The sequence below is a fragment of the Portunus trituberculatus genome, chromosome 47 (genome assembly GCF_017591435.1).
Source record: "Portunus trituberculatus isolate SZX2019 chromosome 47, ASM1759143v1, whole genome shotgun sequence".
NCBI classification, from domain to species: domain Eukaryota; kingdom Metazoa; phylum Arthropoda; class Malacostraca; order Decapoda; family Portunidae; genus Portunus; species Portunus trituberculatus.
The window spans coordinates 17367254-17392249 of NC_059301.1; the positions used below are offsets into that span (position 1 = coordinate 17367254).

General features: G+C 42.2%; 1 protein-coding gene across 14 annotated transcripts in view; it reads left to right on the forward strand.

Moving 5' to 3' along the window:
• LOC123520769 (tyrosine-protein phosphatase Lar-like) overlaps positions 1-24996 on the forward strand; it is a 924035-nt gene that overhangs the window by 879593 nt on the left and 19446 nt on the right. For 10 of the 14 annotated variants that reach the window (XM_045283347.1, XM_045283346.1, XM_045283354.1 and 7 more), the window contains 6 exons: positions 16013-16113; positions 18290-18485; positions 19052-19185; positions 19630-19780; positions 20173-20478; positions 23974-23979. In XM_045283347.1, coding sequence (XP_045139282.1) covers positions 16013-16113; positions 18290-18485; positions 19052-19185; positions 19630-19780; positions 20173-20478; positions 23974-23979 — 894 coding nt within the window. The remainder of the gene's footprint in view (positions 1-16012; positions 16114-18289; positions 18486-19051; positions 19186-19629; positions 19781-20172; positions 20479-23973; positions 23980-24996) is intronic. The other 4 variants (XM_045283349.1, XM_045283353.1, XM_045283359.1 and 1 more) reach the window with 2 other exon arrangements.

The following is a 24996-nucleotide window of genomic DNA, read 5'->3' on the forward strand; positions in this document are numbered from 1 at the left end:
TTATTTCACTTCGCTTGTGTGTTTTTTGTGTTTTTTGTTTTTTTTTTTTTTTCTTATTCACACTGCTGTATTTCTGTAATTGTAATGATTTTGTGGCTACAGCGCTTCCGTTTTGGGTACGAAAGATATTCTCTCTCTCTCTCTCTCTCTCTCTCTCTCTCTCTCTCTCTCTCTCTCTCTCTCTCTCTCTCTCTCTCTCTCTCTCTCTCTCTCTCTCTCTCTCACACACACACACACACACACACACACACACACACACTTAACGAAATATGGAAAACAAACGTCATGAAGCATTAACAATAAAAATCCATTTGTATTAAACCCACCTTCCTTATTCTTCCTACCTTCCTTACCTATCATCCTCCTTATTCTTCTTACCTTCCTTGCCTATCTACCACCTTCCTTATTCTTCTTACCTTCCTTGCCTTTTCACCTTTCTTATTTTTCTTCCCTCCCTTATCTATCAATTTCCTTATTATTCTTACCTTCCTTACCTATCACCTTCCTTATTCTCCTTACCTTTCTTATCTACCTTCCTTATTCTTGTTACCTTCCTTACCTGCCACCTTCCTTATTATTCTTACCTTCCTTATTTTTCTTAACTTCCTTACCTATCACCTTCCTTATTCTTCTTAACTTTCTTACCTATTTACCATACCCACACTAACACTTTGCTCTTCACTTACCTTTCTTAACCTCCCAACGAGACAGGACCCAGATGAATGCAAGGACCCAAACAAAGACACGACAAGGTTACCTCAAAACATTTCCAATCCATCCCCCTTCTATCCAGTATTTTCCTCTCTTCCTTCAGTGTGCCAAGTCTTACCGAGCTTTTGTTTGACTTGTGTTACCCTCGGCGAGTTGGTTTCCTTTACGTTTTATTTATTCAGCGGGTTAAGTTGGCATAGTTGTTGGATTTCTATCGACAAACAAATTTCAACGAAGTGCGCGTCGGATCCGAGAGAAGGACAAAGCGCAGAGTTCTGGGGGAGGGGGATTAATGGGATGGTTGGCCGGTGCATGGAGATTTGGGTTTTCTGTCTGGTGTTGTGATCTCTCTCTCTCTCTCTCTCTCTCTCTCTCTCTCTCTCTCTCTCTCTCTCTCTCTCTCTCTCTCGCTCTCGCTCTTTGTATATCTGTTCACTCCCTTTACAAAGACCAAACAAAATGTGTACGTGTCTTTTTTCTTTTCCTTTTCTTTTTTTTGATTGGTTTCCGTGTGCTTGTGGTGGTGGGTGTCCTGCCTGCCTTGAAGTCTTTCTCTCTGTCTCTCTCTCTCTCTCTCTCTCTCTCTCTCTCTCTCTCTCTCTCTCTCTCTCTCTCTCTCTCTCTCTCTCTCTCTCTCTCTCTCTCTCTCTGACAGGCATAAAGGGGAAGGTCATGAAGTGGTCTTGGTTTCACAGTGTATGTACAGTAGTGCTCGCCTGCCAATGTGCTTTTTCCCTCACCATTTTTCGTTGGTGTTAATTCCTCTGATGTGCTGGGAGTCTTTTAGTTGGCGGGTTTTGCAAGGAGAATGTCAACAGATCAGGGGACTTAGTTTTTTTTTTTTTTTTTTTTTTTTTTTTTTTGTGTGTGTGTGTGTGTGAGGCAATGCACAACACACGGGCAGTTTAATTGACTTGTGACCCTGACTTCAAAAGACATACATAGACGCTGTGAGACGGATAGACTTGCATCATCTGTTCGTGTATGTATTGCCTCTTCCACTTTATATTGCATGCTATATGTAAAGTGTCTTTCAGCGCGATCATGAAAGAGAATAAGACATGTGAAGAGCAATATAGTCTTAACTCGCCCCACGTAACACTATTTTTTCATATGTCGCTGGTGTCTCGTGTGTTGGGTATATACGTGTGCTAGTCTCGGAGGGTGGGAAGGAAGGATGTGTAGGAATAGTATTGAAATGTGAGTCTAGTTGAGAAGATTCGTAAACAAGGAGAAGAAAGAGGAGGAGGAGGAGGAGGAGGAGGAGGAGGAGGATTGGAGTATAGGTGCTGTTCCGATAGAGACGCTCCTACTGCATCTCCTTCTCTTCTCTCTCTCTCTCTCTCTCTCTCTCTCTCTCTCTCTCTCTCTCTCTGAACGGTAAAACAAATGGATCCTGGCGTGAAGGAGCTGCAGTGTGCCCGTGCTAGCGTCCTCCATCCCAGCGTGAGTTGCACTGGACAACATTCTATAGGAGTCCAATTTTAATAGGTAAATGGAAAGCCACGTTCGGTTTGTTTGACTTTGCTGTGGAAAAAAATATATATTTACTGTATTGTGGGGAGAAAAACTGTATTGCTTCAAAACAAACCTGTGAGAAATCGTACTTGAAAACATAGATTCATTGACTAAATATCTGTTCAGAATAATACGAATCTTAAATTGTCAGGAGTGAAATAACGGAATATCAATAAATGAGAGAAACTTTTATCAGCTGGCGAAGGAATTACCAGGCAAGCTTGTAACAACACACACACACACACACACACACACACACACACACACACACACACACACACACACACACACACACACACACACACACACACACGGCTTCTTCCAGTGGGCGGGTCCTCGTGTTATCCACCTGGGTGACCCCTGTGATGCTCGCCCCTCAGACCCCAATTTGGTAAAAGGACCGCTGAGCCGAGGATATTTACCTGGTGTTCTTGGGGCCCGGTGCTCGGCGGGAGGCGGAGAGCGATGCGGGAACTTGACAGACGTAAACTTGGGTAGCGTGAGAAACATTCCTGGCGAGATTATGATATATTTTTTTTACTTTGCCTGCTTGTGTACATGTATAGAGATGACAAACTTCCAGGACTGATGTTTCCTTTCATTCATAACAAACTTAATCAGCAGTTTCTCCTATTTCACCTTATTCCAAACGTGTCTTCTCTTACCTGTATTCATATCTCTCTGGTCGTCTCTCCCAGTCAGTCCAGCGGAAAGTTTTGTCTCATCTCTCCATCTAGATTTCTGTCTGCCTTCCTGTCCTCTTTTACCTTTCCTATCATCACCCGCCATTCTCCACCCTCGGCCTCGTGTGTTGGGCCAGGGATGGGTGGAATGGGAAGGACTGATGGAGCTGTTTCCAGAGATTCTTTTTTTTCTCTTCTCCCACTCCCCCAAACCTCCCCTATGGGATCCTTTCACTCACTCGTTTGCATCTTGTCCGTTCCATACCCTTCCTTCCTCGCCTCCTTTTTTTTTTCTCTCTCTCGGAACAAGGAATTGGGAGCATTTGTAAAGAATTTCCTGCCTATGTATTTGTTTTTCTTTTTTCTTACTTCTTTCCATTTGCATGTTGTATCAATTTCTTTTTTTTTTTTTTTTTTTTTGTAGTGTTTGCAAATCCTCTCTTTTCTTCTCTCCATACCCGCCATATCCTTTTCCCCTTCGTTTTTATATTTTGTTTTTACTTTTTTTTTTTTTCGTCGTCAGCCTTTCCACCCACCCCTGCCACCCCTTCCGATCCTGTCTTGAATATTGAGTTATGGAGGTCGTCATCGGCATCTTCCTGTCCCTCCCTTGTGTCGTGGGGCCGCCGCTGTCGTGTCCCCGTCCCTGCTATAAATCCTGTGACGGGTCCCTCTGCGCTGCCCCTTTCCCTCGCCATTCCCTCCCCTTCCCCTCTCCTCCCCCTTCCCCATGATGGCCGATATTCTTCTTCCTCCCTCGCGTGTCTGCGTTCAAATGTTCCAAACCTCGGCCGGAACGTTTACGACGCACCTGGAAACGTTTCGCGCACTCTCCGCTTCCGAACTTTCGAAGGAGTATTTATGTCCTGCTTTAGGTTTAATCCAGTGAACTTCTGTCTCCACGCCGGCACTGGTGAGCGGGGGAAGGCCACGTCAGAGGAGTAACTCATTAAACTCATCTCACACAGCAATCAAAAAGTTGAGAGAGAGAGAGAGAGAGAGAGTAGCGGTTTTTCATTTGACTCTTTTTATCGAAATTCTATAGCTTCGAAAAAGTTGACTGTGTGTGAGAGGGCAATGGGCAACCACGTGCGGCTGTGTGCGGCAGAGAAAGAGCTGAGTTGAGTTGTTGGGTCTCCTTTTGGAGGATCGAAGGCTATTACTCCCAAGATGAATCACTGAGGAGCCCAGGAAAGGCCGTCGGGTGAATTCCATCGGCCCTGCAATGAATATTCGGAGTGTTTGAGTTAACTAATCACCGCCGAGTGCCCGGGTGGCGGATGAGTTGCTCTCTTGCCAGCAGCCTCCGGGAAAGTTAGTCTTGTGAAGTATTGCCTATTTCGGAAATTGCTATGAGTGAAGGCGGAGGAGGCGGCGTCTTCTTCCTCCGTCTTCCTTGCTCGTGCACTGTGCCTGCCCGTCTCTTTCATCACTCCACTGGCCACCTGACCTACACCACGTCAGCACTGCTAGTCGCATCACCATTACTCTCTCTCTCTCTCTCTCTCTCTCTCTCTCTCTCTCTCTCTCTCTCTCTCTCTCTCATTGTAGTTTTAGTTATTTTCTCACGAAGTTGTTTTCATCTTCTTGATTGTATATCTTCCTCATTTTGTCCGAGGAATTCTGAGGCTGTCGTAGTGGAAACAAACCAGTGTTCCGAAGCTCTCGATCCTTCCGATACATGGTTCGTCAAAATTTAAGCTCTTCATTCAGTTGCATAATGGTGTGTGCGCGTTTGTCAGCCTCAGCCCCGCGCCTCTGTCTTGCCTCTCGTCTTCCCGCCAGCTCGTCCAGCATCCATCTCCTTGCGAGGAAGAGTTAGCGGCGCCGTCCTCATAAATCTGTGCGTATTAAGCAGTTGGAGAGAAGCGGCGGCAGAGCGGAACATATTTACATAATATGTGAGTAAAGTGCTCGGGGGTTTTCTTTTTCTTTTTTTACGATCCGTCTTGGACCTTTGATAAATTTTTCAAGTTTTCACATTATCCCCGTGTTAGTAAGACCTTCCCTTCAATCACCTCGTTTCACCACCCCTTCCATCATCACCCCCTCCATCACTCTCACGTCATCCGCGCCTTTAATCACCTCCCGCCCTGTGTCTTCCCTCTCTGGCTCATTTTCTCACCTCAGAGCTTTTGGATGAAACTGTGTAGAGGCTGCACTACACTATTGCAATGTAAAAAAAACGGAAGAGATGTAAAAAAAAACGGAAGAGAGAGAGAGAGAGAGAGAGAGCTGTGCACTAAAACATTGCGTTGTTTGAGCGTAATTCTTCATTTGCCGAAAGACTGCAATAGTTTTGAGTCTGACGAAGTTCCAATTTCATGATACACTTTATACATTGGGAAGCTTTACAACTCCCCAGGCGTTGTCTCGTGTGTCTCTTCACCTCGAGACAGATCCCTGAAGGCCGTGACGCGAGGGAGCCAAGCTTTTCTCGAGTTCTTCCTCACCCTTTCTGATGTGAATCTTTCTTGTGACCTTCTTGAACCTCCTTCCTGAACCTCCTTCAGCACGAAACTACAGAAAATAGTTCGGAGTTTGGTTGAGACAGAATCGCTTCCGTTGTTTATAGACGTGTTGTGATAGCCACTGATCGCCATTAGCAGGTAACGACCACCAGCTCACTGGGGTATGGAGCGCCCGAGGGTAACAACTATTAAGGAAGTGAATAAAATGGTAAGAAAAATGCTTGTAAGCCACAGGAAAATCAATGTGGTGGTTGTGCTCTACTGTAAAAAGAGACGAGAGAGTTGTGGCAGGCGATGATGTCAGGATGCAAAAGATAGTAATTGTCTTCTCATAATGAAATCAAGGTAATCAGAGGGTGTCAGGGGAGGGTGGTGCGATAGGATTACCAGGGATATTGGCAACTTCAGCACAGCATGTTGCGCGCCGCGGTGGGAGTTGACGTCTTCCTCTTCCCTGGTAGTGTTAAGAATGCAAGGCCGGTGGGGCGAGCAAAGGCAAGGCGAGAGATGGCCGTCAATCTGTCACCGAGCTAGGGGCGCCCTGACCCAGCCCGCCACACATGCAGTCTCCCCAATTTAGCGCGGGTCGCTACCACTCATCTTCCTCAAGAACATAAGCGGGATATAAACTCTGGCAGGAATTGCAGCGCCGCCATAACCGGAATAGTTGTTTTAAATTATGACAGTTACATGGAAATTATGAGATAAAAGTTTTAAGCAGACTCGAGTTTTCTGAGTAACGCCTGAACAGTTATAGACCATAAGCTGTATTTATGGCAGGATCCAGCACAGGCCTTGTTTGGGATGCAGTCTTTAGGTAGAGTGACGGCAGCAGCAGCCACAATGCTTTATGAACTCCCCCGCGCTGTCAAAACTGTCCCACTCATTTATTTTTTTAGCTCCATCTATTTTTTGACACTGGTCAGTCCCCGCCGTCCCTCTTCTTTCATCCGCCTCACCTTCCGTCCTGTCCTGGGTGGAGTGGTAAAAATAGCACCATGCAGACGAGGAAGCTTTTTGTGGGACGGTTGAAAAGCTGAAACACTCGGGACTCGGCAAACTTACATCTCGCCGGCCCGGAGCAGATATCCGATGTAACCTTCGTGCGCCAGTTAGGTGATTCTGATATTACGTAAGAGCGCATTCTGCAGGGCTTATGAAATGCTCTCTCTCTCTCTCTCTCTCTCTCTCTCTCTCTCTCTCTCTCTCTCTCTCTCTCTCTCTCTCTCTCTCTCTCTCTCAGTCATTCTTGTTATTTTCTCAGATTTTTCTCTCTAATTTCCTTCTCAATATTTTCCGTTTCCTAGCTCGTATGCTGCGCAATCTTGTTTCTCTCTCTCTCTCTCTCTCTCTCTCTCTCTCTCTCTCTCTCTCTCTCTCTCTCTCTCTCTCTCTCTCTCTCTCTCTCTCTCTCTCTCTCTCTCTCTCTCTCTCTCTCTCTCTTTGTCAAGCGCTGCACTTCACCCTTCAACAATTACAAGTTTCCTTGAAGAATATTCTCCCTCTCTACTCCCTCGCACCTTCATCTCGAGTTACTTGATATTTTATGTAGTGTTGCTGCATATTAGATTCACTTTATATATCTTCTCCTTTTTTTTTTTTTTTTCGTTAATATTTTGTCACTCTGTCCTCGCCGCCGCCTTGTATCTTCGCATCCCTTGTTCTTCAATTACCGTGGTGTTTTGCTTCCCCTAAAACTCTGGCGTTCCCCATCATAACCCAGTCGAGAGTGAAGGAAAACTTTAAAAACTAACAAGTATAAGATAGAAAGGCGCTTATCCCTTGCCTCCCTCCGCGCCACCCTGTAACACACACACACACACACACATACACACATACACACATACACACACAGTGATTGTAGCCGCGTAAATTGCCTAATGATACTGATTCCCCCAAGGCCTTGCAATAAAGGGGAGGAGAGGAAGGAATTGATAGGTTGGTTTATTTTAGCTTCACAACGGCGGTCATATAGCGAGTAAGTCAGAAATACGAGGTTAGCAGGCAGTAGAGTCAGGTCTGTATTCTGAAACGCTTTGCTATCCCACCATCACTGCTTTCCAAAGGCTCAAGTTCAAGATACTTATGTTTTTAAGGGTATTATTTTGGTTCTGGTGATAGATTAGCATGATTTCTAGAATATCATAAGGAGAAACTCTCTTGAAGACCCTGCTAGTCGTCCGTGTGGCCTTGGAAAACTGTTGTGGCCGTCAGTGCTATGAGAGGAAAGCTTAGTGAGTGGTGTGTGATAAACGTAGGGCAAGTGCTTCAGAGTATGTAATGTGAAGAAATGAACTGTCACTCTCTCTTTCACTTACACACGCTTCCTGTAAATACGAGTGGACAGAGATTACGTGGTGTAGTATAGAAGTTCCAGGGAGTTGTTGAATGAAAGTTACGAAAAAGAAAATTGAATGTTCCACGAAAGAAAGTAAAAAAAAGAACTAAAGAAAAAATTTGGGGGGAACGTGGGAGGGGAGGAAAGGAAACGAGAAACATTGCTACCCTTTTCATTTTTCTTTTTTTTTTTTTTTAACTAGTCGGAGAAGAAGTTGGACTCACAGCTTGATGACCGTGGAAGAAGGAGAAAAAAAAAGGCTACCAGTAATTACAGCTTCCATTAGAGAAAGTAAATACGAGAGAAAGAAAACAGGGGTGGGGGAGGCAGAAAGAAAAAAGAATCATCAAATTATAGTAACTTCTACATTATAGGTAGCTGTGGCGATATTTCACTTTATACGAGAGTACAAAGTCGTAGAAGGAAAAAAAAGAAAAAAAAATAATACGCTTCTCCGTTCGAGTTTCACAATTACGGACGGGAGGTGATTAAATTTGAGTATAATATCCGCACTACGGATTCGGATACGGAACACGAGAATATTTAATGAGTACACACACATTAACTAGATGCAATGAATGAAAAAATGAAATGTGTAGTTTGAAGAGTTTGTTTCGAGTGTGGCAGGCAAAAAGTAGAAACACACACACACACACACACACACACACACACAGAGAGAGAGAGAGAGAGAGAGAGAGAGAAGAGAATGAAGATCCCGCAGCTCTGAAAACAGCGCCCCAGAGCCACCTTGAGATGCACAGTGTTAAAAAAGTTATAATTGGCAATAATATATGATGGCTGGAGGTGTTGTGGCGAGTGTTTCTCAGTCACCACGGCGGGTACTGTTGTGGGGCGAGTGGTGGTGGTGGTTGTGGTGAGAGGCGTGTGGTGGCGTGTGCTGGTATTGTCTTGCCTTTGCCACTTACACGACAGATTTTATTTGTTGGAGGAGTGGTGGTGGTGGTGGTGGTGGTGGTGATGGTAGTTGGTGGTGGTGGTGGTGGTGGTGGTGGTGGTGCCTTAGATCGTGGTTGTGTTGATGTGTTTGTATACATATTTCTTTTCATCTTGTGTGTGTTTGCAATTCGCTAAGGTAGTGATGGATTCGAGGCACAGTTGCAAAGATACATACTGGTGTAAATTGCATATGAATCGTGGTTTTAAATATACACTCATATAATTGGATACAAAACCTGCACTTTGGCGGGGATCAGTTACATATAGAAGTAACAATGTTATCTGAAATTCACAAAAAAAAAAAAAAATATGCAGGTTGATGTGAGTAAGTGTGAAGAGGAGAAAAAAAAAAAAAAAAAGCAGAAAAAGAATAAGAAAAAAAAGATGGATATGGAGAAGGAAGATAAGAAGAGAAGGAGATGGAGGAAGAAGACCTTAGTTAGGCCACAGATCATTCATTTCAGCTATAGAAACACGAGCAGACAGACAGGTAGACACTTCACGGTAAGGTCAAAAAAGTGTAGAGAGCGTTGTGTAGGAGGTGGGCCATGTTAAAATGATTGACACGCGTACAAGACTCGCATGTAGGTGTAGGTGTAGGTGTAGGTGGCGTAAGTGTAATTAGAGGAAGTAGCGGGCGGGTGAGTGATAGAGAGTCATTACTGGACTGTTGGACGCCGCCACCACTGGAAGGCGTTTTAATCCCAGTCTGTTGTTCCACCACCTGAGCACCTCTACCCCCTCGGCTCCCACCCTTTCCAGACCCCATGCTGTCCCTCCCTAACCTCCTCCTCCTCCTCCTCCTCCTCCTCCTCCTCCTCCTCCTCCTCCTCCTCCTTCTTCTCTCACCTCTTCCACCTCACTCCCTCTATTACCAGCTCCACCTAACAGCTTGTCTCGCCCCTTTTTCTATATCCTCTTTACGCCTCACCTCTTTCCTATTTGCATTCATCTACTCTCTCTCTCTCTCTCTCTCTCTCTCTCTCTCTTGGTGGTAATGTAGTCACCGGTCACCATTTCCATCCCATACTATAGCGTTCCATATCTTGTTTTTCCCTCACCTCGGCCTTCCGCCTGTTTTCATCCTGGAGTAGTAGTAGTAGTAGTGGGGATGGTGGTGGTGGTAGTGGGGGTGGTGACGGTTTCCCTTCCCGTCACGAGGAAACTTTAATCAGAAAAGGTGCATAAGAATGAGTAGCGGAGAGAGAGAGAGAGAGAGAGAGAGAGAGAGAGAGAGAGAGAGAGAGAGAGAGAGAGAGAGACCGACCTATATTTCTTACCATCATAGTGTTGTAGCAACCAACACACACACACACACACACACACACACACACACACACACACACACACACACACACACACACACACACACACAGAGAGAGAGAGAGAGAGAGAGAGAGAGAGAGAGAGCAAGGTGGATGTCCTGATTGACTCGTAGGGGCAGTCTTGAGTCTCCCGCGTGATGTATTGAAGGGGAACGCCGCAGGATCCCAGAAGGTACTTGGGATGGATCACTTGGACATCCCTGGGCTGTGCCGCGTGGCTCCCCCAAGGCGGCGGTGAAAAATGTTGCCTCAGGGGACCGTCTTGAGAGGCCACGATGCGTTGTGGGCCATCTTGAGTAGTGTCTATGGTACTGTGCCCTTCTCCTCCTCCTCCTCCTCCTCATTATCTTCCTCCAGTGTGTTTTATTCTTATAGTTTAGTTCCTTAGTTAGTTTGTTACAGTCTTTTTAGTTGTAGCTCCTTGTTGAATTTCCTAGTTATTGTTCAGCATATATTTCGTTTATCCCATTCTCTCATTTATCGTCGTGTTAGTTGAAGTTCACTTAGGTATTTCTGGCCTAGTTTCTTACTTAATTCATTTAGTTGGGTAGAGTGTAGTTAATTGAATAGTCTAGTTGGTCGGTTCTAGCTCATTTGGTTATTTTCTTAGTTATTTTCAACCGAGTTATTTGTTATATCCAGTTATTTAGTTATCGCCCCATTGTTGTCTTGTCTCCAGTCCTTCCTTCGCACCCCTATACTCTTACCCTCCCACCCCCGGGGCCTCCCATTACAACACCAGCCCACACGTGTTCCACATCACCCATTCAAATGCTTCCACCACCACCACCACCACCACCACCACCAGCCTCTCATTTTCCTCCTCAAGATGCCAAGGCTTTCACTAACATCAGCCAAGCGTGAATTGCCTCACTCACTTCTTTCTTATCCTTACTTTCCTTTTCCTTTCTTTTACTTCACTTGTTTCCGATACACAAACTACGCCGCACTTATTCATTGCTATAGATATATGTAGCTGTCATGATGTAATAGGTGTCTTATGTGTATATTACTGCAGGGCAACAATTACACACACACACACACACACACACACACACACACACACACACACACACACACACACACACACACACACACACACACACACCGCGTAGTGTAGTGGTTAGCACGCTCGACTCACAATCGAGAGGGCCAGGTTCGAGTCCCGGCGCGGCGAGGCAAATGGACAAGCCTCTTAATGTGTAGCCCCTGTTCACCTAGCAGTAAATAGGTACGGGATGTAACTCGAGGGGTCGTGGCCTCGCTTTCCCGGTGTGTGGAGTGTGTTGTGGTCTCAGTCCTACCCGAAGGAGCTCTGAGCTCGCTCCGTAATGGGGAAGACTGGCTGGGTGACCAGCAGGTAACCGAGGTGAATTACACACACACACACACACACACACACACACACACACACACACACACACACACACACACACACACGGAAAGAAAAAAACCCGGTGTTGTTTCTGAAGGAGGGCCGCCGTCCGCTGGAATGGCTCTGGAATGGTGACGAGTGGTAGAGGCAACGAATGAGGTGCAGAGAAAGAGGGAGGCAGGACAGGGCTCTGAGAAAGGAGTAATTAGGTGGAAATGAGAAGAAACAGAGAGAGAGAGAGAGAGAGAGAGAGAGAGAGAGAGAGAGAGAGAGAGAGAGAGAGAGAGAGGGGGGGGGGGGCTGAGTCGGGGCGTTGGAAGAAAAGCTTACTAAAAAACGAAATAGGTAAAACAAGTCACCTTCTGTCTATCAAGGTCTAATATTAGCACGTCACCTTCACAAATTACACCACCTGAAGCTAACTAACCTAGCGTAGTACAAACCTCAGAGCCTTCCTGCTCTCCTTCACGGATCGCATATTTACTGCAGATGATTAAACATGAAATCAACATTCGTCTGTCGGAAAGTCGTAACGAAGGTATAGCGCACATTGGTCCTCCCGTCTCCTAGCAGCTCCCCACCATGGCAAGTGTTAATGTGTTCCCATTTAGATTATCTCTGCTCGTTTTGAGGCGCCTCAGCGAGTATATAACCCCTAGTGTTGGCACCACCGCGCTGCATAACCCACCAAGCGATAGGACCGGCCATTTCTCTTTAATTAGGAATTCTGAAAGGACTGCTGCGGCGGCGAACGGCTGGCGTTCCTGGGAATGCCACCTTGTGCCTTGTAGCTGCTGCGGGTCACTGCTTGCTGGCACTTGTAGTTATGGGGAGGTGCGTTCATAGGTTCGCGTGGACATCGAGACATTAGTTGCTGGAATGTTGGTCATAAGAAAGCAGAGAATTAAGGTTTAGAAGAAATATTATGTGTAGACTCAAAAATAAGGATAGTGAGAAAATCGATGGAAATTAGCAAGAGGTGGTGATAGCAGAACGTCTCAACCAACAGTACACAACAACTACTACTACTACTACTACTACTACTACTACTACTACTACTACTACTACTACTACTACTACTACTGCTGCTGCTGCTGCTGCTAAGAATAATAATAATAATAATAATAATGATAATAATAATAATAATGATAATAATGATAATAGAAATAATAATGATAATAATAATAATAATAATGATGATACACTGCAGCTTCTGGCTACTTTCACCGCAAATTTCCCACTATGAGACAGCATACCTCTGCTTCCAGACAGTGACAGAGATTTGGGTCTGATAACAATCTCCTGTTCGGGGCCAATGAGTGAGGGCAGATTCTAGCAATGACACGTGCTTAGATGGTCGTGTTGTTGTTTTGTAGTGTTGTCTGAGAACAAGCACAGCGTATGTATACTTTCCCTAATGCTCCTCTTCTGACATTATCGCGCCTCTCCGTGCACCCTGTGGCGTAATTGCTGCAGGCGAGGACACTCAGGACACGCACGTTAATTTGCATAATTGTGTCATATGTATGGAGCGTTTGGCATTGGGTAATATTGCTAATAGGTGGTAAGTATGTGACTAATGGATATAAATGTAAGTACCCATTAAGCATCAGTGGTAGTTAAGAGATGGCTGTTGTGGCGTCATTCCTCGTTATCTGAATTAGTTATTGTCAGTCTTCGTTGCCAGTACGACTCACTCACTGCCTGCTCCTCCTGTAAGTCATCGTACTCCCATCGCTGCATAAGAACTGCATAGCAAATGATGATGAAAATATTAGAGTGTGTGTGTGTGTGTGTGTGTGTGTGTGTGTGTGTGTGTGTGTGTAATTCACCACGGTCGTCTGCTGGTCACCCAGCCAACCTTCCCCATTACGGAGCGAGCCCAGAGCTCATAGACCGATCTTCGGGTAGGACTAAAACCACAACACACTCCACACACCGGGAAAGCGAGGCCACAACCCCTCGAGTTACATCCCGTATCTATTTTGCTGCTAGGTGAACATAGGCTACATGTTAAGAGGCTTGCCCATTTGCTTCGCTACTTCCTAGGACTCGAACCCCGGCCTTCTCGGTTGTGAGCCGAGCGTGCTAACCACTACACTACGTGGTGTGTGTGTGTGTGTGTGTGTGTGTGTGTGTGTGTGTGTGTGTGTTTGTTTCAAGTAAATAATAACATTTAGATGATTGATGAAACGGAAAATAAGCAACAATTATATTAGGATATGACCCAATTTGTTTTTTAATCCCCAAAGTCTTTCTTGCAAGTAAGGAACAGCACTCTGAAAAGGGAGTTCATTACCATATTTGCACTACGAGGCGTAATGTCACTTCCGGAAACAATTAACCGGTGACAATGCTCAGACTTTGCCAGCAGCCCTCGTACAACCCAATGGCCTGTGAAGGAAATGAGTGCGGACTGGAGGCTGACTGCGCTCCACTCTTGTCACTCCTTCCTTCCCTCCTTCTCTCTCTCCTTCCTTCTCTCGCCCCGCCAACACCTCCGGGAGTTCTTGGCATATTACTGTAGTTTATCCTGAGCCTGAACTTCATTTTATGCAAACTATGCCCTTAAAACTTTCAGGGAAGTTAAGTTTTCAGCGAGATTTTGGTCTGTAGCACAACACCGTTTTAATCGACGGCTCAGATGCAGAGTGGCTGTGTGGGAGATGATTGTTTGCTCGCAGAGTGTCTGAAGACATCTGGAAGGTTTTACCCGGCCCATTATTAGGAGAGGTTTTATTTTTCATCATATCCTTCCCTCTGCTGATGTAAATTGTATCCGGCCGCATTCTCACGTGTGTACACTCGCTTTTATCTACTAGCTGTGAAATCTATACAGATTAATGTATATATGTAGACATTCCATCTAAATTACCTGGACGTTATTGAATATTTATTATTATTATTATTATTATTATTGTTGTTGTTGTTATCACTGTTATCATTAGCAACAGCATTAACAGCAACACTTACTTTTCTTTTATTGTTTCGCTACAGAAACCTCACACATAAACACACACACACACACGTGTGTGTGTGTGTGTGTGTGTGTGTGTGTGTGTGTGTGTGTGTGGCCGGGTTCGAGTCCCGGAAGCGGCGAGGCAAATGAGCAAGCCTCTTAATGTGTGGCCCCTGTTCACCTAGCAGTAAATAGGTACGGGATGTAACTCGAGGGGTTGTGGCCTCGCTTTCCTGGTGTGTATTGTGTGTGATGTAGTCTCAGTCCTACCCGAAGATCGGTCTATGAGCTCTGAGCTCGCTCCGTAATGGGGAAGACTGGCTGGGTGACCAGCAGACGACCGAGGTGAATTACACACACACACACACACACACACACACACACACACACCTCTTGACAGCCTCCGGTGGGTGGCATTTGTGGGGCGGGTGTGGGAAGGGCCTGGGCAAGGAGACCAGGAGATACTAACTTTCCTGAAATTAAGGTTTGCACTTGGTCGACGAGACTCTTGCACGTCGCCTTATAAACCCCGGAGAGCGCGGCGCAAGGTTATTGGAACATAATTTACTTCAGTAGCCTGTAATAAGAGGAAGGAACTGGGTCTCCTCGGCCTGCCGCCATCACCCACCGCTTGCCTCCACTATATAACGGCATTAAATATTTAAATGCCGTGTTCTCTCATGAATATCTTTTTTGCTTACGTGGTCAGGAAAGATGTTTAGGTCCAGGTTTTGTGCTTAAAGCTCTCGTTGAACATCACTAGCAGGAAGGATGTGTTGTAGGGTGCACGCAACACTCAAGAAACACTGGCAGTAAACTGGAACATTTAGACATTCGTTAAAACATTATTCAATAGGTTATGTATACCATGTAAGTACACTTACTTTCTCTCTCTCTCTCTCTCTCTCTCTCTCTCTCTCTCTCTCTCTCTCTCTCTCTCTCTCTCTCTCTGGGTGTTTTCACTTATAGTATTGCTGCAATCAATCAACGAAACCATTTTTCCTAAACTTGCCTCTTTTTCAAAACTAAGAGAAATAGTATCCGAATATTTCAGTCAAGGTTTGGACACATCAATTATGTTCTCAGATTAAAGATTAGTTTGCCTTTTCTCTCCATTTTATTCAGTGATCTCTGAGAATCACTTAATACACTGTGATTCCAGCCCATTATTGGCAAAATATCTCATCTCAACAAACTACAATTTTATGAAGATTATTTGTATGTACACCCACGGTCCAGATATACTTATCTGGACCGTGCGTACACCAAGGTAAAAAGACAATGTCAGGTTGTCTGATTTGGGTACTTTTCTACTACTACACCGCTTGACAGAAATCTTTACTGCATAAAATGAAGTTACGACTTTTTTAGAACCAACAAAACTAAAAGAAAACCGAAATACCAGAAATGTATCACAATGTGGGTCAATGGCACATCGTGATGTATACACACAGACACAGGCGCCGTTGTAGTGACGTACCGTGTTGATCCATGCTGATGACTTGTCACGGAGTTTCGTGTTTGATTACCTTCTGCCCAGCATAGTGTAAAGGCCGGCGTTTAGCCTTCAACGATTACGCATGGGTATCATTATGTGGAAGAACAGGCACTACATGAAATGTTTGATATAGTTTGCGTAACATTTATGTCTAAGATTATTTCTCTTCCCCCGCAGAGCCCGGAAGTGCACCGCGCAATGTCCACGTGCGGCCACTGTCGTCCTCCACCATGGTGATTCAGTGGGATGAACCAGAGACTCCGAATGGGCAGATAACGGTAAGCTTCCCCTTTTTCATTACACGTATGTTTGTGATGCTGCCAATGGATTTCATTCTGAACTGATATATGAACCTTATGATTGATTTGACCCAACTTCATTACCATTAAATTCAGATTTAGTTACACTGTCTAATTTTCATAGTTACATTGTGAAAAGGTTCAGCACATGACTGAAAGGTCCTGGGTATGGTTCTCAGGCAAGGTGGAGACAAATTGAGAGTAAATGTTTACAATCACTGTACAGTGTAAATTCCTAAAATAGTGTAGCTAATAGATAGTATATGACTCGTACTTACTTTCTATCGAGGTTTTAGTGGGTGCTCTACAGAACATTGCTTGTTTTAGCGTCACAAAGTTTAACACCACTTCCAATTTCTAAGTCCACTGTTTGTGTGCTGTCTACACCAGCTTGTGTCGACTGAGCCTCTTAACACACTTGCACCGCGCCCGCAACAACACGATGTAGTTCCTTTTGAAGTGGCGAGTGTGCACGTGTTGTCCACGTTTAGTCGAACGTGGAACACAGAAAGAACAACACTTCAGATGGAAGGAAATATTGTTTTTTCTTCAGTCAGTTATGAAAATATAGGAAATACGCTAACTAGGGGAAATGACGTCAAATATATATACGCACGTGGAAATTTACAGAAGCTTCGTGGCTGAATTCCTTTCCATCGGGGAATTTTTAGCTTTTTAGGCAGGTTCAAAGAGGGATACACGAAGAACAACACTTCAGATGGGAGGAAATAATATTCTTCCTTCAGTCACCTATAAAATCATTCAAATACGCTAACTACGGAAATGACGTCAGGGATTACGCCAACGGAAGATTCCAGAACCTTGGTTCTGAATTTGGATCATTCGGAAAAATCTCGCTCTTTCTCGCCGTTTTAAGCAAGTTGAAAGAGGAACACGGGAAGAACAACGTTTCAGATAAGTATAAATATTCTTATTCCTCCATTAAGTGAACTAAATAAAGCAAATACGCTATAAACTACGGGAAATGACGTCACTAATGTATTCCTCCACCACTAATAAGTGAACTGGAAGGTGGACTCGCCGCCCTCCACCCTAACACAGTAGTCGTTTGTCAGTCATGATGGATTCCACTGCTTCTCTTCCTCGGTGCTCTGATTGTGACCTCGGCCTCCTCGACTTTTTCCATAAGTACACAGGGAAGGCACGAGACCTGTTGATGTGTGCGTACGACACAGACTAATTCTCGATGCCAAGAATTGCGAGCGTTGCGGAAAACCTGCCAACCTCAACTTTAACCAGAAATTGTGGCGCTGTAATAAAATGCGAATTTGATTACTGGGAAATCATCGCTCCTGCGATGGAAGTTAGTGTACAATCGAGAAGAGGACCAGCCAGGCCCTTCATCATTTCGTTAAGGTATTGTGAGGAGGGGTATTGGTAGAGGTAGGGGGGAGGGAAGCTGCCACAAAGCAAGGATACGTTAGGTTAGGGTTAGGTTAGTGATACAGGGGGGTCCGGGGGGGCGCAGCCCCCTAGGTTAGGTTAGGTTAGTGTTGTAGGGGGGGTCCGGGAGGGCGCCCCCCACGGTTAAGTTAGGTTAGGTTAGGTTAGGTTTTTGTAATTAGATTTTTTTTAGATCGCCATATATCGCCTCTTTTGCCTCCCCCCCAAAAAAACCCCGATTCTCCTCGTGCCCCCAAGCTTGTTGGGGGGAAAGGGTATAATAGAAAAGAATATGTAAGGAGTTGCTGTTCTATAGATTTACCTAGATTTGTTTAGGTTGTTAATTACCTTAGGGGGGTGGGGTCCGGGGTGCGCAGCCCCTCGGCCTTTTTACACGTCGCTACATCTAGGGATTTATGGGATAATTTTTACGAGAAATCCTGATTTTCAGGGATTTTTTTAAAATTTCCCGTAGATTTTTTCGGGGGTCAAAATCAGCCTCATTTGCTCCCCCCCAGAAACCCCCGATTCCCCACAGTCCCCCAAGTTTGTTGGGGGAAAGGGGGAGAAATTTTAGGAATTTACACTGTACAGTGATTGTAAACATTTACCGTCTCAATGTCGAAAAGCTCCTCTGCCCTGCTGTGCATGAGGGCTAAACAAGGGATATAAAAAAAGTCAACCTCTTTTTACCTACATACCCGGGAGTTCCTTTGTTCAGATTTAACAATACCATACCATTTTTCTCCAGGGTTACAAGTTATACTACACCACCAACCCATCACTGCCAATACAATCCTGGAAGAGTCAGCCTGTACAGGACAACAAGCTCACCACCATCAGTGACCTCACCCCTCACACCATCTACACCATCCGGGTCCAGGCTTATACTGGGATTGGTCCAGGACCACTTTCTGATCCTGTGAAAGTAAAAACACAGCAAGGAGGTAAATTTTTAAAATAGTTTAGTAAACCTATGTATTATGACTTAATGAAAATATTTGTTTGTAATGATATAGAATGAATGCAAAGATAGCATTTTGCAGAAAATTCTTAGTACTGAAGATCAATGATCATCTAAAATTCAAATTGCATAGCACTATGTCTTGAATTCTGTTTTATATAAGGTTGTTATGGAAGTGTAAAAAATCTCCTTAATTTTTATTAGTTTGCTATATAGTGGTGAGAAACCTGTTTTTCTCCTAATTGTTTGGTATCTCATTCCTCAACATTTTTTTCTTGTTACTTCCACACATTCATAACTTTGCATGTAGCTCCATTTACTTCATATGATTTTTACATTTCATTTCCATTGTGCCTAATAGTGCAGCTATTGTAATTCTGCACAGAAATCCACTAGTTCCCATTACCATTCGGTCCAGCTATTCCCATTTCCTTACTACACCTGTTACCTCACTATTTCCTGCCTCTCCATCCATAAACAGTTCATACTATGTCAGTGTTTTACTCTGGTATTAGATATGATGCTAATAGGTTTCCTTATTCTCTTCAGTACCAAGTCAACCAACCAATTTGCATCCCTCACGAGTGACTGCCACTTCAATTGAACTAAGCTGGACCAGGCCATCACATCAAGGGGAAAATATTATTTCATATGAACTCTACTGGAATGATTCTACCACATCGGTAAGATAGCACCCAGTTATCTTGTCATAACATTCTTCATGAATTTAGGATCATTCAGCTTTCTCCAGGCTATCTTGTATGATGTGAAGACCTGGTTAAATTTTGCTGCTGGTGTGAAAATGCAATAATAAAGTTTTGTGAATTTCATTGTCTAACAAAGTGAAAAGCCAACATGTGACAATAATGTCTTGCTGTAGAAAATCACATGAGCCACTCAGGTTTCCCAAATGAAAGAATGTCTGCTATTGCTAGTTTTTTAAAAAACATTGACAGTCTTAGGATAATTACTTCTGTCTCCATAGAAAGTTTACTCCACCTTGCAAGATTACTTAAAAGCATTTTTCATTCAATTCTATTGTCAGTAACAGAAAAAGTCAGATAACAAAATTTGAATATAGTTTTAAAGATATATCCAACAGTTTTCTCATCATAATGTTTTGATAGAAGCAAGAGCAGCGCAATATACCAGAAGGGGAAAGCTACACTTTGGAGGATCTTCAGCCAAACACTGTATATAGCCTGTGGCTTGCTGCTCGCTCCCAGAGGGGTGAGGGAGCTGCCACTGCTCCCACATCAGTTCGCACTGATCAAGACAGTTAGTAACTGCACTTGTTATTTGTAGTATTAAGATGTACTGTATATTTCAATCTATCTACTTTTCTTATGGTCATAATACAAATAGTATTACTGACTAAAGTTTAGTATTGTAATTTGAAGAACAAGCTTTTTCATCATAAGCTAATAAAACTGAGACCATAATTTCACTTTTCACTCTATGGTTAAGAAGATAATTACATATTTTTGGAAGTCTAATCATAGGTCAGTAATTTATGAACTCACAGGTTTTCAGAAACGAAACTTGGGAGTATCATTTAGAAGTGAGGAGAGTAATGTTACATTTTCTAAACTAATGACAGGAAAAGATATAAATGAGTTAATTGTTTACCCATTACCAAACACTTAATTCAACACTGAACATTTTTACAGCACCGGGGTCTCCTCCTAATGATATAAGGGCCAATGCTGAAGATTCTGAAAGTATAAGAGTTGAATGGAAACCTCCACCTCTTGACAAGCAGCATGGAGACATCACCTACTACAAGCTTATGATTGTCAACAACTCAAGACCAGACTCCGATGCTTCACTCATTACAATATCAGATCCCAACCAGTTTGAGTACCTCATCACAAACCTCAAGAAGTGGACGGAGTACCGAGTGTGGATGCTGGCTGGAACAGTGATAGGTGATGGGTTGAAATCTGAAGCACTCTTGGTGCGCACTGATGAAGATGGTATGTATGCATGCTCATGTGATTATCAAAAGTTTCAAGGTGTTACAGAATATGATGAAGGAGAAGATGATAACTTTTAGCATTTGCAGTAATCATAGATTCACTTATCGTAATTGAATGACCATTATGTAACTCTTGTTGATTAACAGTTGCAAGTGAAATATCATAGTAGCATAGATACTTAAGTAGCTTTAAACAGTACTAACTCTCTATCTCTCCTAACATTGAGAAAAGAATACTCTTTGCTAGAAATTGTATCTTTCTTAAAATGGAACAGCAGATACATTCTCCACATACTAAGCAACCTGTAACTATCCTTCTTCACTGCATGAGCACCATGCACAGTTGAAATGCACATAGGTAATAAATTTTTGAATTAAGGCCATCAGTGCTTTAACAGATTTGAAATACTCTATAGTCTTTTAAGGTGAACTGATCATCTGATGCCTTGACAGCATTTGTCATGTCTTTTCTGACTGGCTGGATTTTCTCGGCCATTGGGACAAAGTTGTCACTAATGCTCTGGTGATGCATGTTTCTTTATCATCAGCCTTAGCTCTCCTCTTGTATTGAATAGACTGTGGTCATTGATAGCTATAACTTGATTAAATTGTGATTTCATAATATTTTTTTCTAATTTTTGAGAAAGAAACATGATGGGAATAAGTGAAAGAAGAACTCCAAAAATTTCATGGTTGTTTTCACAAATCATTGTTTGTTTGCTGCAGTTATTGAATAGCCAATTAAATAAATGGTTAGATATTCTAAAGTAAAGTATGCTGAATATGATGATGTAATCAGAATATGAATATAATGATGGAAACTGAGCATTTTGCTTGTCACATTGTATCTACAATCTTTTTACATTGTTGTGTTTTTGAGACTTTATTTTGTGCTATTGAATCAAGTAGGTAGATGATTTCAGTATTGATTCAGTAACTGCAACAAATGACAATCTTAAGATGAGAAGAATTACACTCTACAAATATGTTTCACTATAGCATAAGTGAGTGACCAAATAAAAGTGTGGCCTCCCACCCACCACACAAGGGATCATTGAGGAAGGACACAACAAACAGTCAAGGCACCAAATGAACATGTTACTCAAACAAATGTTGGCTTTTTCATGATATATGTAAGGCTTTTATGTACAAGTGGATCAAGATCAATGTGAAAATAAGATACCAGTATTGAGAAGGCTTGGACTGTTGGCACTGTTGGCATTGATGGCCACTGAACTTTCAACTGTACACTCTTCTGTGCCCCATTTCTCCCCAGGACAACATGAAACATGCAGACTGTAAGGAAGGGCAAAATAAAAATGTGTATTTTCTTACATACATGAACAGGTTACTGGGAAGAGTTAGGCAGGGGATTAGCACATATGTTTGCTATTTCAAAGGACTTTTTAATAGTATTTTTTTTTTTTTTTTTTCTTTTTTTTTCTTTTGTGATATGCAAACATCAGTATTTTATGCAAAGAAAGCATGATATTGAAGAGTCTTTATAAAAAGAACTCTTCTTCAAAAACTTGTGATTTTTCCTCTTGCTTTGTGAAAATAAAGTAAAAAATATTTAACAAATAAATGTAATCGCAAAGCCTGAAACATGGATCAGGTAGAAATCTGTGTTTTTAACATGTCTAAAGATTTTTTTTAGAATGTTTTTATTTTTCAAAGCATACGTGCTGACATCTATATTGTACATGAAAACAGAGGGCTTTGTGATCCAACAAGAAGTTCTTAGACTATTCAGCCTATTCTAGACATACACGTAGCTATCTTTGTCACTTCTGAAGGTTTTACATGTGTAACTATACCAATCTGCACATGTATCTCAAATCTCGCATGAACACTACAGATTTGATATTCCACACCACAGTTATGGATGACCCAAAGAGTCCTAAATATAATTCTGGCATTCTTACAGTAAGGAAGAGAACTAGTTCATTATTGTTTTTTTTTTTTTTTTTTTTTTTTTTTTTTTTTTGGTGGTGAAGGTCCTGTTTGAAATAAATTGTAACATGAAAATGTAGTCAATATTAATTTCATGATATGCTTCGAAGAAAGCCAGAATTATAATACTATTCCAAACTCCAGAATCACAGTAGAAGTTGATCACAACTTTTGACATCAAAACTATCTTTACAACCTTTCATGAACCTATGCCAGACTAACACACTTGTTTCCCTGCCCCTTACAAGGATACATTAGTAAGTACAATGATGCCTACATAAGGACAACCATGCTCCACTGAACATCTTGGATGGCCCCCTTTACAACATCATAGAAAATTATCATCACAAGTACAGTCACATTTCTCTCCCAGATCAGACCTGTAACAGATTGATCATAAGAAATTTTTACAAAATCATTAATATTAACAATTCCCCAGAGTTGCCCCTTCTTGAACATAAATAAACAGTTCCTTGACCTTTTTCCTGCTCTTCACTGTAAACACCAATGGCTCATGAACCCAGGACATAATGCTATATCTTCTATTCTTCTGTAATTCTACCACTTCAGTAGAATTCACTTATCAAATCATTTGAAAAATAAATGTTTTGTTGATAATAGTGCTTGGAGACAATAAAGATAAAAATGTGTATAATTTTAAGCATGAGGAAAATTAATTGATTTTTCTACTAACTTTTAAATATCCACAATTCATACAGAAGAATACAAACATGCATGTACTCTTATGATACTGGATATCTGATGCATCTTTCACATAAAAAGTCACTTCCACCCTACAGCACCTAACTATCTATAATTCTTCAAACTTGAAGAGAAAATGCTATTAGCTTCATATTATGGGTTCTAAAATGCTGCTTTACACTGCCTCTGCCATCTACAATTATGTGGATATGTTTCCTTGGGACATGAACCATGGGAGATTGATCTGCTAATTGCTGATGTTTGGGGACATGTACTGTAGGTTGTAGACTATTTTCCACTGCTTAGCACACACAAGTAAATTCAAGAAACAAATCCTTACTGTAGTTGATCATGGTCTCACTTGATCATTGCTCTCATAGTGATCCTATAGCCAACATGCAGAGGGTGAAAGCACAGTATCTGCTGTAGGGTGGTTAAACCCTGAGCCATTGTGCGTGTGAGCCCTGAGCACCGTGTAGTTGATTCTGTAGACATTTTTATTTATCGGGAGGGTGGGGTAAATTTTTTTCATTGTCTCTTAGTTGCTTGATTTCTTCTTTAGTTGCAAAAGCTTTTACACTCACTGTAACATGCACCAAGCACCACACGCCCCTTCTGCTGATAACTTACAGTGTCCTCTCAGATCTAAGCTTGTTTCCATGACTTACTTCTCACTCCTCACTCACTTGCATGCTCTTTTATCTTTTCTCATTCTCTCTTTTCTCTCCACACTGAAGCCAGATGATATGTTGGATGGTGTAAACAGACTCAGTTGGGGTGTTGGCAAGCTATTGATGCCATTGTTTCCTTTTTTTTCTCTCTCGCCTTCCGTTAACAGGCCAAAGTAAGTATATGAGGGTTTGTAATGCTATGTAGATGTGGTGCTAGTAAATGCTGTTTCCTTCATACCATAGTATGTGTATTTTTCTTAGCTTATGCTTCTATCACAGTGATTTCTTTTATGCACCATCCATAACCTATGGATAATGAATTTTTGTGTTGTCATGTATATTTTCTCAATTTGTCCTCATGGATGTAAAAATTCTTAGTTTCAAGTTTATAACACCATCATCATCAACAATATTTACGGACCAGTGTTGTACTTGAAGAAAGATATATGTAGCTCTGAAAGATTATTAATTTCTATAATGCTGCCACTCATCACTACATTATTTCTTGTATTAAGAGTAAGCTATCTGTAGGACATTTTTTTTTTTTTTTATGAATATTTAGATATTTGTTTAAAAACTTGCTTCAGAAACAAAATTTAGTTTTCCTTATACATTTGTCTCCATTTAACATCAGTGTTAAATGATAAAGGAATATTATAGTATTATTAGATATTTTTAATAAGAGATGCATTATACAAGGGCAAGAAAAAAGAGAAAAAATTAAATGCCCAAAGAATGCTAATCCTTTAAAAGAGGTCAAAAAAGGATTGCATAGAATCTGAAGGATTAGTGTCTTAAAACCTTCTGGAAAGCATTGTCATAGAAAAAAAATTAAATACTGAAGCAGGTTGGAAGTTCAATGTTAAATAGGAAAGGGATGTACAGCTCCTTAATGCTTAGTTTGATGAAACACATCCTTAATTTTGTCTTATGGCATTTCAGCTGAACATTTCATAGAATAAATAGAAGAGATGTTAACATATGTCACTGATTTATTGTGCTTCATTATCTTAGAATTGTAGCTGGACTTGGAATTTTACATTCACATAACTAGACAATCTGCAAATCTTCTCAGATTCATTGCTTACACTCTCTGTGGCTTGTTGCTATGATAGGAAGACTGTCAATAGTGACAGAGCAAGTAGAGAAAGACTTTAGCTAGGAAAAGGTGGATGCTTTTCTGCTTTTTG